Source organism: Penicillium longicatenatum (genome assembly GCF_028827895.1).
Source record: "Penicillium longicatenatum strain IBT 33135 chromosome Unknown contig_6_segment0_segment0, whole genome shotgun sequence".
NCBI lineage: Eukaryota > Fungi > Ascomycota > Eurotiomycetes > Eurotiales > Aspergillaceae > Penicillium > Penicillium longicatenatum.
The window spans coordinates 3,211,523-3,223,696 of NW_026643123.1; the positions used below are offsets into that span (position 1 = coordinate 3,211,523).

Here is a 12,174-nt window from a genome sequence, read left to right on the forward strand (position 1 = left end):
TCCTGAATTTCGATGATCGCAGCCTAAAAGGGGAGTTTCGTTGTCGAAAAGAAAATTCGCCAGGCTTCCAATGTTTACGGACCACTGCAGCTTCTCGCGAGTGTATCTCCAACACAATGGGGGAGATATTCTTGGACAAAGCACTTGGGCTTCTGTCGTCAGACAAGCAGAAGGACCGAGGTGATGGCCTAGCAGGTTGGTTCTGGATTTTCTAAGATCGCCTTGCTAATTGAGCTATGGCTAATTAGTTGATTAGATTTGAAACACATATTCCAGCAAAATAAACATGGCTCAAAGCTGTAAGCGACAAAATTCACCTGCGCCCATTGAACCGATAGCTAATTTGCGGCCGAATAACGGTAGACTGGACCTCAGCGATAAAGCCTGCCACAAGATCTTTGAATCATTGTTTCGATTTGTTGCGTTAGAAAGATCAATATATCATCGCGCCAAAAGATCAAATTCCAAGAGCCCTTCTAGTACCCGATTGTCAACATGCGCGTCAGTGCTTCGGACTGCAGTCGATATCTTTTTGCGGAACCTGAGAACCAAAACTGTCCGTGCGATAATTGAACATGTTATCGAGACCATACCAGTTCCAGGAGAAGATCTATGGGAGCCTTTGAGCGTCGACTATACGAAATGCTTGGTATCTTTGCTACGCCATTCTCCCCACACCGAGCATCTCGGCGATGCAGAATGGGAGAATCTCATGGATTTCTGCCTTGCAGCCATCAAAGTGGAAGACGGGAATGAGAATCAGCTCAGCATTCGCAGCGGTCATCGTTCTTGCCCGGAAGAGGCACTTGATGGTAGTGACAGTCCCTCAAGCTCATTCAGGATGACCCCAATCCCGACCCAGAGAGAGAAGTTTATGGGCGATAGAAATAATATCGGGGAGACATTAGCATGCATCCAACTGTTGACTGCGAGTCCCAGTGCCCCCGTGCAGGCTGCGGCCGAAAAACTACTCCAGGGCCTGGTGGAGTTCGTCAAGTCGCCATCCATGATGGTTGGAAATGCTCACCAGCTGGCATTCAATAGCATCAATACAGTCCTTTCAAAAGTATTTTTCGATCAATCCGAGCTGGTTCGATCATCCTTGTTGACCCTGATCCCGGTAATCCGACGTCTATGGACCACCAAATTCCACAACCTGAAAGACGAGCTCCTCGCTACCTTGATGCTGTGCGTGGTCATTCTGGTCGATTCGGCTGCCAAGAACCCGACTGAATCATTGATGCACTTGATAGAGAGGTTGGCCGACTCTCTGCATTCCGAATATGTGAAGCGACCTGAGAAAGACCAGTTGCAACTTGACGATATTGTCTTTGATCACACCACGGTAGATAGCAACACATCGTTTTATGGCCCTCGCCTCGGAAATACCCGCTCGGAACATGGCTGGACGACTATGTGGGTAATTGCAAACCTGTTCAAGCTTTTAGAAACAGTTGCAAACAAATTACCGAGCTCTGAATCCGACCACGAAACATCGCACAAAAGACAGCGAGTCAATTCAGTGATGGAAGACATTGTTCGAGATGCTACGTCGGCAACTGGCACACGAAGGATCTGTGCATTGCAATTAATTCCATTCCTCGAAAGGAACTTGGATGTTGAAAGAAAGCAGGCTATTACGCAGCGACTAGTTCCCTGCATGCTTGATGATAGTGCGACTGTATCTTCTTGGACTATGTTGGCTCTGACTAGGTATGTATGGAACCTTTGCCCAGATACTCTCATAAGCTAAGCAGAAAACCCAATCAGCATTGCGAAGGGATCAGACGCGAAAATATCCGTTCTAAGGGCCCATTGGTCACGAGCAATAGATCTTACAACCCGTTCATTCTCCTCATCTGGCACATCGCGGGCCGCTTGCAAGTTGACCAGTTCCATCTTGGAAGCAGAATTGTTAGATCACTCGATAGCGACCGAAACCGTACGATCGTTGCTCTCGTCTATAAACTTCAACGGGCCTTCTACTATTTCTGATTCATCCCTAGAGCTGTGGTCATTGATTACCCAGAGGAAAGCGCAACTGAACCCCGGTTCAATCCAAAATTCTTCTAAACAAGTTTGCAATTGGTTGAGAGAGGTTTGGACAATTGGTATGAATCTATACCCCTGCCATGCTCCATAACTTACTTTTTCACTTTAGGTGCTGTGACAGACCGGATTCAAATGGCCAATATCGCTATGTTTGCCCGCCCATTGGACCTGCTTAATCTTTTTATGGCATGTACGAACCGACCCTTTGATATTCCATGTCTCCCACAAACGGGCCTCTCAGGTAACATCACCAAGATCTGGTTCTTCTTTCACGAGAACCGAGGGATTCTGGAGTATATTTACAATGTCGGAAGCTCCTTTGGACGCTGGAGACCATGGGACCGAAATGTGGCGTGGAGTTTGAAGCTGCAGAACCGGGCAGAACCTGATGATGAAGTCATTCTGGAGCTCCTACGATCGAAATCGGAGGCATTTCTCCAAATTTGGAAGACAATGACCGAAGATAAGTCATATCATGTCACTGCTGATCTTCTCCAAATCGCAGTCTCGTTCTGTATCATCTCTGGTCTTTACGTGGCATGTATACCTCCGCAACTGGCCCCAAAGGTGCAAGAAACGCAGCAGAATTGCCAAATCCTTTGGTGTGGCATATGTGATTTCCTGGCAGCACATGGATCCAACTTCATGCAGGCGTGCCTTGAACTATTATCGCCTATACTTCCTTCAACGTCAAATCTCGACGGCCAGTCTGTTGTCTGGGTGGGACTCTTATCGCTTGTTGCTCCGCTCGCGAACATACTTGAAACATTGCGCCAGAAACAGAAAGACCACCGCTTTGCTTCTAAAGACCTCATGGACTTGGATGATCAACTGACATCAACCGGCGAAGAGCAATCCGCTGAACAGATAATCCTTTCTTTGAATCGAGAATCTGTCCCTCTATTTTCAGAATCGGTCTCTTTCCAACGCTGTTTGACCATTCAACTTTCTATTATGCTCAGACTACATCCTGCCACACCCTACAATGCATCATCAAATCATTCGAGCCTGGCTGAATACATGGCTAGCCTGGATGAAGCAGACCTCTTATCTGCGCGCCACGTTCTACCTGAGGCCTACCATGGCTGTTCGAAAATGGGGCGAGACGACGTCCTCCGCGTGATTGAAGAGACTGGAGAGACGTGTCTTCAATCATATGAAATGGAACGCTGTGAAGCATCTCATAGTGTTTGCATTAGTATGATGACCAGCCTTGTTGCATGTTGGACAGGAACTGAGAGCGATACCCTGAATGATTCAGCCATGGACCTGTATACTTGGTTCATGGAGGTCCTCCTCGCTCGGAAGAGAGCGTCACCCAGGGTTTATATCTTGATGTCTGAATTAATACAGGCGGTACTTGATATATGCCCTTCACATGGTAGTGAGCAATCGCTTCAATCACCGCGAACAAGTCTATTCACAATTCTCCACGAGGGAGATGCTCAAGTCAAATTCAGCGTTGCCAATTTTATTCCGACTCTTTTCGAAAGGTTTCTTCTCAGAGATCACGATGCGATATTCGACGATGTGTTGGAAAGTCTACCTAGAGATCCAGATTGGATCGAAGGGATTGCTCTTCGCCTGCTTGTCTTGTCACTGTTGGCTTCTGAATGGCACACTTTGCTAAGAAGAAGTATTTACCATATGTTTGAAACACCGGCCCAGGTCCCGCTCTCTTTGGAGTATGCCCGTAAATGTATGAAGTTCGTTTCGAGGGCCCGAGGGCTAGAAGACGGCAGACAGCTCTTCCGACTTTTTGCGTCCCAGATACTCTACACATGGACAGAGACCCAGGCAATCACTTCAATGCCATTCAGCATGTTTGGATATGGGAGTCTCAGAGAAATGGTCGCGGACGTGAAAGAAGAACTCGTTGGGCAGATGATAATGCGTGCCAAAGAGTCGGAAACGCAAGAACTCGCAGCTCTTCTCGAAGAGCCCCACCTCAAGCTTCTGGAAACGTCATTTCACAAAGCAGAAGCTTACAGTGTTGCTCGTGACATCAGCACTCCACCAGAACAGGGTAGCCAGCCGAAAGGTATGGAGATTCGGCTAAGAAAGCTGCTTGGGGCCCCCGGATTCTTATTCCAAATGGAAAGTCAGTTCCCTCAAATAATTGCCAACCTCTTCAAGGCGCTTGATCGATATGATCAGATTGAGCGAGCATATAGCAAACGTTCTGCCTTTCGCTATGCCCTTGATATTCAGAATCAAATCGCTAGTAGATGCAATCCTCAGAGTTCGTTACCCGCAAACCAGCAGCCATCTTTTCGAGCTCGTTATCTCTTGGACGAGCTGGAGTTCATTTGCAACCGTGCAGGATTTGAACTCGAGTCAATATGGACACCAACTTTGGTCTCGTTCGTGTGCAGGTCCCTTTTGGAGACGATTCATCCTGCTTTGGGATCGCTACATACGTGTTCTGTCATTCGAAAGATCAAGATTTTGGTTTGTCTGGCTGGCCCAATAATACTCGATGATTATCCGCTTGAGATGCTCTTACATGCTTTGCGACCATTCCTTGTTGATATCCATTGCTGCGAAGATGTCTTGGGCATTATTTGGTATCTCCTGGACGCCGGCAAAGCATACTTGACCCGGGCTCCCGGGTTCATGGCAGGGATCTGTATATCCATACTCGTCACACTCCGCAAGCTTTTCACATCATCCCCAGAGAGCACAACACAGGAGAGCCAGTTTAGGACAGTGCTTGCGAACGCGCAATCATTCCACCATTGGCTTTGTGATCTGATTAGAGATTATGATTGTTCCAGTTGGAGTGCAGACGGCCAGAAGTCTTTCTCTCAACTTCTCAACTTTGCGCAACAGTTTTCAGTTGTCGCTGATTCATCGAATGGTCAGAATGAAAAACATTTGGTTCTCGAGGTGCTGAAAGACCGCGAATCTGCGCAGCCCTTGCTGAGCAAATCGATTGGTGACAATGTGTTATCCCTACTGTGCCCTGAAATTAAGCGGCCGTTGGAAAAGGACGACTTGAATCTCGAATCAGCATCTCACGTTGTTTCCTTATGGGATACCGTGGATAGATTTGACAGCGGACCCGAGTATTCTTTATGGGCGGCTCGGCTTATCGGACGTTCATTTGCTGCTACAGGCAAGATAGACGAAAGCTTGCTAAGGGAGCAAGAAATCTCGTTCTTCAAGGTATCTGACATAAAAGACCAGCTTGACAACCTCTGTCACTCCAAGGCTAGCATCCTCCAAATCCTTTGCGAGAAGCTACCCACCCACAATCATGTGGAGGCTGGTCTGATTGAACGTACCCTCCAACTGATTCTCAACAAGATTGCTCAGCTTCCAGACTTCCAAGGCTGCGCGGAAGTCATCCCTGAGTGCTTGATGAAAGCCCTTATCTGGAATCCATACGCCTGCCCTGATCTCACCCTCTCGGCATCAGAGCTCGAAATTTGTACCAAAGCAGACGCGAGTGTATGTGGGCTTTCTGTGATTGACTGGGCTCGCAATACTTCCCTCCTACTGTGTAATGTCTCCTTGAATGATCCGGTTATCGGCTCCCTACGCAAGATTCTTAATTCGATTCCTGGATTGGCTGTGCAGTTACTGCCATATATAGTCCATGACGTTCTACTCGCAGAAGACAAGAAAGGGCAGATTCGACAGGATATCTCTGAGATTTTCAAACAAATACTGCGCGAAGTGCATGTCGAAACGATGCCTCATGCTCGGAGCGTGATCAATTGCATTCTTTACCTTCGCAATCAACCTGTCCCAGATGAATCAACCATCGTCGAGCGGGATATGTGGCTTGATGTCGATTTTGGAGAAGCTTCTTCTGCTGCGCATCAGTGTGGATTACAGAAGACTGCGCTTCTTTTTCTTGAGATACAAGCAAGTAGAGTTGTTGCAGGCTCACGTCGTTCATCTGTTGTGAAATATGAACCACCATTGGACCTTCTCCATGACATTTTCAAGAACGTGGATGATCCGGACTTGTTTTACGGGATCCAGCAAAGCTCCTCCCTGACCACTGTTATGGAAAGATTAGAGTACGAGAGCTCCGGACTCAAGAATCTTTTGTTTCAGAGTGCACAGTATGACAGCGAAATCCAGGTTTCTGGAATTGCGAATCCCTCCGGGGTGCTGAAAGCCTTGAATGCTGCAAACCTACAGGGAATTGCCAATACAATGCTAACTACCGGAGGGGTAACAAAAGACATCCCTTTTTCCACGGATAATATGCTTCAAGGAGCAATGAGCCTGCAACAATGGGATGTGCCTGTCTCACCATTGGATTCGTCTCCGTCAGCCACAGTGTTTCGTGCATTCCAAAGCCTCAACACCTCGTCTTCTCTACCAGAAGTATTTGATTGTATTGAGAAATGTCTTTTGACGACTCTAAACTCCTTGACCGACACTGGGCGGTCCGCAATCCAGATCAGAAAAACCATGCGTGCCCTGGGCATTATGACAGAGATGAATGATGTGATTCAGTCATCATCCTCTGATGAGATGACGAATGAGTGGAAGCGGATTCAAGATAGCAGCAGCTGGCTGAAAACCGAAAGGTAACCTAGACGAAATGCCTTGAACCGGTATGTGGAAACCGATGCTAACCAGACTAGTTATCACGAGGTTGGAGAGGTTCTGAGTTGGCACGAGGCATTATTCTCTTCAATCAGGAAAAGTGACCTGCTGAAGTCAACAACCAAGATGAACATTGCGGAAGCACGCCTACTTGAAGCACTCGTATTTCGTCAATCCCTTGAAATCACTAGGAAGCATGCCGTGCCACAGGCATCTTTGAAATCAGCAATCAGCCTCTCAAGGCTGGCTGAACCATCTGCTCAACTGGGGATGAACATTGATGCGGCAATCAAGTTTGATCTCGCTAATGTGCTCTGGGACCAGGGGGAGATGACTGCATCCATTCGAATGCTGCAACATCTGAAAGGCCAGGGTGATTTACACAAGCAAGCGATTCCACTTAGCCGCCCCGAATTACTTGTCACTTTGGTGAGTTTTACCCTATAACCAACTCAAATTCAAATTTCTAATATAAGACATCAAGGGTCATCATGTCGCCGAAGCACGCCTGGAGAAGCCAGAATCGATCCTTCAAGATTACCTCTCTCCCGCAGTCAGAGAACTGAAAGGTGAATCCGCAGGAGAAACTGCTGGGAGAGTGTATCATGGATTCGCATCTTTCTGTGACCAGCAGCTCCTGAACGCTGACGGACTGGAAGACTTCAAGCGAGTGGAACAACTGCGAGATCGTAAAGAGAAAGAGCTTAGAGGCCTCGAGGATATGATGAAAAATGCAGAGGGTCGGGAAAAGGACTCTTTGAAAGTTTTTCGTTCAAAGGCAAAGCAATGGTTCGATCTTGATGATCGCGAATACCAGCGTTTGCTCCGAAGTCGAGAAGCCTTCTTGCAACAGTGCCTTGAGAACTATCTCCTTGCCTTGCAAGAGAGTGATACTTACCACAACGATATCCTCCGATTCTGTGCGCTCTGGCTAGACAAGTCTGATAGCAAGATTGCCAATGTGGCCGTCTCTAAACATCTCCATGAAGTGCCGAGCTATAAATTCGCGCCACTCATGAATCAGCTCTCTTCTCGCCTACTTGATGTCTCCGATGAATTCCAGGCGCTTCTTGATGGGCTCGTGTACAAGATTTGCGTTGAACACCCATTCCACGGCATGTATCAGATATTTGCCAGTAGCAAGTCCAAGGGAGGAAAAGATCCTTCATCTCATTCTCGATTCCGTGCCGCAAACCAGCTTGTGGATCGTTTAAAGAACGATAGTAAGATGGGACCGACCTGGGTGGCGGTTCATAATATGAATATCACCTACGTCCGCTTTGCAGTCGAGAAGCCAGACCCCAAATTCAAAACAGGTGCCAAAATTCCTCTGAAGAAACTTCCCACTGGAGAGCGTCTTGGACAAGATGTACTCACATACAGATTACCACCGCCAACTATGAAAATTGAGCTCCGGCGAGATCGAGATTATAGCAAGGTCCCTACGGTTGCTAAGTTTTCCTCTGAATTCACACTTGCATCTGGTGTTAGCGCTCCCAAGATTGTTACAGCCGTCGCAACCAATGGTGTCCGTTATAAGCAACTGGTGAGTCAGCCATTCCCATTCCTATCATCAATCTACTAACACAAGTTCAGTACAAAGGAGGAAATGATGACCTTCGTCAAGACGCGATCATGGAACAAGTTTTTGAGCAAGTCAGCAGTGTTCTGCATGATCACCAGCCAACCCGCCAGCGAAATTTAGTAATCAGGACCTACAAGGTGTTGCCGTTGACCCTCCACGCAGGCATAATCGAATTTGTCCCTAACACTATACCCCTGCACGACTATCTGATGCCTGCACATCAACGTTATTTCCCCAAGGATATGAAGCCCAGTGCCTGTCGAAAACATATCGCCGACGTGCAGAATCGATCGTTTGAGCAACGAGTGAGGACGTACCGTCAAGTGACAGAGCACTTCCATCCAGTGATGAAATATTTCTTCATGGAGAAGTTCAACAACCCTGATGACTGGTTCAGCAAACGCCTTGCTTATACCAGAAGTACTGCCGCAATCTCTATTCTCGGTCACATCTTGGGACTTGGTGATCGGCACGGACACAACATCTTGTTGGATGAGAAGACAGGTGAAGTAGTGCACATTGATCTGGGCGTTGCATTTGAACAAGGGCGAATTCTTCCCGTTCCAGAAGTCGTGCCTTTCCGACTGACTCGGGATCTTGTCGACGGGTTTGGTATCACCAAGACAGAGGGCATCTTCCGGCGATGCTGTGAATTTACTTTGGAAGCACTCCGACAAGAGTCATATAGTATTATGACTATTCTTGATGTGCTTCGTTATGATCCATTGTACAGTTGGACTGTGTCGCCGCTGCGAATGAAGAAGATGCAGGATAACCAGGAAGCGGGTGACGGGCTTCCTGTTTTGCCAGGAACAACGGATCAATCCCCGTCAAATGAACCAAGCGAGGCTGACCGGGCTTTAACAGTGGTGGCAAAGAAATTGAGTAAGACACTCAGCGTGACTGCAACTGTTAATGAGCTTATCCAGCAGGCAACGGATGAGAGGAATCTTGCTATGCTGTATTGTGGTATGTTTTCTCTCCGCTTTTAAGTCGCAGGTGGAATTGACTTTTTTTTTCTAGGTTGGGCCTCGTACGCATAATTAATTTCATGTCTTTTAGCATATTCTTTGCACATGCTGCATCCTCTTGCGTCTGGTATACGTTCCTTGAGGGTAAATACATATATAATCTGCGATAACGAATGGACGCAATAAAACTGCCCGTTCAAGCGGGCTGTGTCCCAAATGAGCTGAAAAATCAAGTAGTGAAATGAAGCCGGTTCCCGGGCGGAGGTACGAGTTTGAGTTATCATCCTGAAATGGCTTGATCAAGGTTCATGTTCAACCCGGTTTCAGCATAAGTTCGGGGTTTGCGGGCCCGACTACCGCCCGAGATGTATACCCCGTCAGCACTAGTGGCCCCGAGCCCGGCCATAGAATTAAAAGGTGCGTGAGTAAATAGTATTCCACCCCCCCTCCCCATAGCTCTAATTCTTTCGTAAATTTGCATCTCAACTACTACCTAATGTCTCAATTAAAAGTTCTCATAGTGGGTGCTTCCATCGCTGGGCCAACGGCAGCGTACTGGTTCGCCAAAGCCGGAGCCAACGTGACGGTGATTGAGCGTTTCCCAGCTTTACGCACAATTGGACATAACGCTGATATTCGGGTGGCCGGTGTCACTGTCATGCGAAGGATGCCAGGAATGGAAGCCGCCGTTCGAGCCAGAAAAGCAGAGATCGAGGGCATCAGCTTTGTCGATTCCAAGGGCCGAGCATACGGAACTATCAGGCCAACAGGGAATCCTGACAAACAATCACTCATTTCTGAATATGAAATCCTATGAGATGATCTATTCCAGATCTTTTACAATATGACCCAAGACAACCAGAATGTCAACTACGCTTTTGGCGAGCAAGTCGCCTCTATCCAGCAAAGCCCTCGTGAGGATGGGCCTGTCACAGTCGAGTTCACAGGCAGTCTGCCAACAGCACAATTCGACCTTGTCGTTGCATGCGATGAAGCGACCTCGAGGACTCTATCCGTCGGTCTCGGCTGCGGTTCTCGCGATCACATCGTCTCGACCATAGTTGGATATCATTTTTCAGTACTGAGAATGATCTCGGCCAAGAAACAAAGATTGGACAAGCACATAGTGCTGCCGGGGGCTGCTTTATGGCCATTGGAGCTGATGCGGCTGGAGGGTCAAGAATCTCGTTTATGGGCTGCAATCCACGCTCTGATACTGAAAGCATATTACCTTTTCGGAAGGCCATGAAGGAGGGGGAAGATGCGGTCAAGAAGTACATTTGTCAGCACTACCAGGGCGTAAGATGGAAGGCAAGTGAGGCCCTCAAATGTATGTTGATGTCGAACGACTTTATGCGACTGAGTTGGTTCAGGTCAAACTTCCGACTCTGTTCAAGGGCCGATTTGTTCTTGTGGGGGATGCGGGATACGCACCAGGTCCTACTGGTACTGGTACAACCCTCGCCATGGTCGGTGCCTATTTGTTAGCCGGTGAGGTTTGCAAGCACAAATGGAATCTTGACGCGGCACTTCGGGGCTATGAGACACAATTGAGGCCGCTCATTAATGATTTGCAAAAGATACCACCGCTGATCCCCACACTTCTTGCACCCCGTCAGCCTGGGGGTTATGGTTGCGAAACTGAATTTTTGCTTTTGTTTGTTGGTCCAGGCTTTTCGAAATTATGCACAGGTTCCTCGGTAGTGCATTTGCGAGGAGTGATGAGTTTCCTCTCGTGGATTATGAGTGGGTTGCTTAAGGGTAAGAGGTATTTGCTCAGTGCGTGCCTGCTGTCAAATGCTTCTCTAAAACTCTGAAGCTAACACTTGACTTCCCTGCCATATATCAAGATAAGCCAACTCTGCTGAGAACATCAACATAATCCATGTTAAGCAGTTTTCAAGGATTCGAAAATATGATACAGCTGGGACTTAGACTAAAAAATGTCCTTCAGGCTACAGATGCCTATACCCAAGATCTCAAAAATAAACTTTGAAAGAAAACACCAGATTTTCATTGCATTCGTAAACATTATTCGTATAGCTGGTACCGCAAATAAGATCAACGCCCTTGGTAAAATAAACGCCACCCTCTTTGATGCTCCAAAATGCGATATTGAAATAAGTCGATAACTAGGCCTCTGCCGATTCTGAAGATGTCCTTTTCTTGGTCATCAACTTGAGTTGAAGAGGGATGAGGTTGCGGCGAGGGCCACTGATGTCTTTCTTGGTGATAGGTTTTCGGCACACAGGGCAGGTAGTCCGCATCTGCCTGTTTAGTTCAACGGTACGATCCAAGCACTCGATAATGCAGCTGTGACAAAACAAGTGTCCTAAACGGGAACGGGTGTGAGAAAAGCCCTCAAGGCAAACAGTGGACATCGTAAAAACATACCACAAATAGTGCTTGTCGCATTCTCTGGTGTATCCATGCAGATGGGGCACCTGTAAGCCTTCAATAATCCCATGCTTTTGTCTTCATCATGGGATTGCTGAGCCTGTATAGCATCTTGCCTCTGTTTGGCAAGTGCTGTCGCAAGTGCTGGTATTTCGGGACTGGTTAAATCGACAGAGTCAAATTGTGTGCCATCTTGTGAGGAATCTTCGTCGGAAGAGTAGGACTCAGTTGCAATCCGACGGCGCTTGACTCCACGGGCTGAAGTTGGCGGTGACTCAAGTGATATTGGCTGTCGGTCGAGCGATGAGGGGACGTCTTGGGAGTTGGATTGACCAGCAAAGGTTCGCCTCTGATGTGTCTGTGGGGTCAAATCAACCACAGAACTTTGACGACTCATGTTGAGCTGGCCTTGATCGCAATTCTTGGAGGTTATAAGAATTGGCCGGAATGGCCCAAATGGTAGAGGAAGGGCTATAGTTGGAGAAGGTTAACGCGGATTCATCGGCGTGAAAGCTAGATCAAGGTGATATATGGGGATGTGGGGCAAAAGTCGAGCAAGAAAGTGTAGAGTCGTTATCGCGATAACGATAAGAAGGCGGT

The 12,174-nt window shown here is 47.6% G+C and overlaps 5 protein-coding genes across 5 annotated transcripts; 4 read left to right on the plus strand and 1 right to left on the minus strand.

Annotated features, from left to right (window-relative positions):
• Nucleotides 1-116: 116 nt before the first annotated feature.
• On the plus strand, nucleotides 117-9,249 carry atmA (DNA-binding protein kinase TEL1; the record flags this gene model as incomplete). Its single annotated transcript, XM_057119780.1, has 9 exons — nucleotides 117-195; nucleotides 257-299; nucleotides 364-1,713; nucleotides 1,771-2,111; nucleotides 2,162-6,602; nucleotides 6,660-7,050; nucleotides 7,106-8,167; nucleotides 8,218-9,175; nucleotides 9,230-9,249. 9 exons carry the CDS (start codon nucleotides 117-119, stop codon nucleotides 9,247-9,249), a joined length of 8,685 nt encoding a protein of 2,894 aa, XP_056969335.1.
• A 293-nt stretch (nucleotides 9,250-9,542) lies between these two features.
• On the plus strand, nucleotides 9,543-9,994 carry N7484_009394 (uncharacterized protein; the record flags this gene model as incomplete). The annotated part of the gene is made up of 2 exons (XM_057119781.1): nucleotides 9,543-9,594; nucleotides 9,699-9,994. The coding sequence occupies 2 exons, from the start codon at nucleotides 9,543-9,545 to the stop codon at nucleotides 9,992-9,994; spliced, it is 348 nt and encodes a 115-aa protein (XP_056969336.1).
• Nucleotides 9,995-10,021: 27 nt separating this feature from the next.
• Nucleotides 10,022-10,426, plus strand: N7484_009395 (uncharacterized protein; the record flags this gene model as incomplete). Its single annotated transcript, XM_057119782.1, has 1 exon — nucleotides 10,022-10,426. The coding sequence occupies one exon, from the start codon at nucleotides 10,022-10,024 to the stop codon at nucleotides 10,424-10,426; it is 405 nt and encodes a 134-aa protein (XP_056969337.1).
• A 79-nt stretch (nucleotides 10,427-10,505) lies between these two features.
• On the plus strand, nucleotides 10,506-11,096 carry N7484_009396 (uncharacterized protein; the record flags this gene model as incomplete). Its single annotated transcript, XM_057119783.1, has 2 exons — nucleotides 10,506-10,938; nucleotides 11,074-11,096. 2 exons carry the CDS (start codon nucleotides 10,506-10,508, stop codon nucleotides 11,094-11,096), a joined length of 456 nt encoding a protein of 151 aa, XP_056969338.1.
• Nucleotides 11,097-11,309: 213 nt separating this feature from the next.
• N7484_009397 (uncharacterized protein) lies at nucleotides 11,310-11,971 on the minus strand (the record flags this gene model as incomplete). The annotated part of the gene is made up of 2 exons (XM_057119784.1): nucleotides 11,310-11,509; nucleotides 11,572-11,971. 2 exons carry the CDS (start codon nucleotides 11,969-11,971, stop codon nucleotides 11,310-11,312), a joined length of 600 nt encoding a protein of 199 aa, XP_056969339.1.
• Between the last annotated feature and the right edge of the window lie 203 nt (nucleotides 11,972-12,174).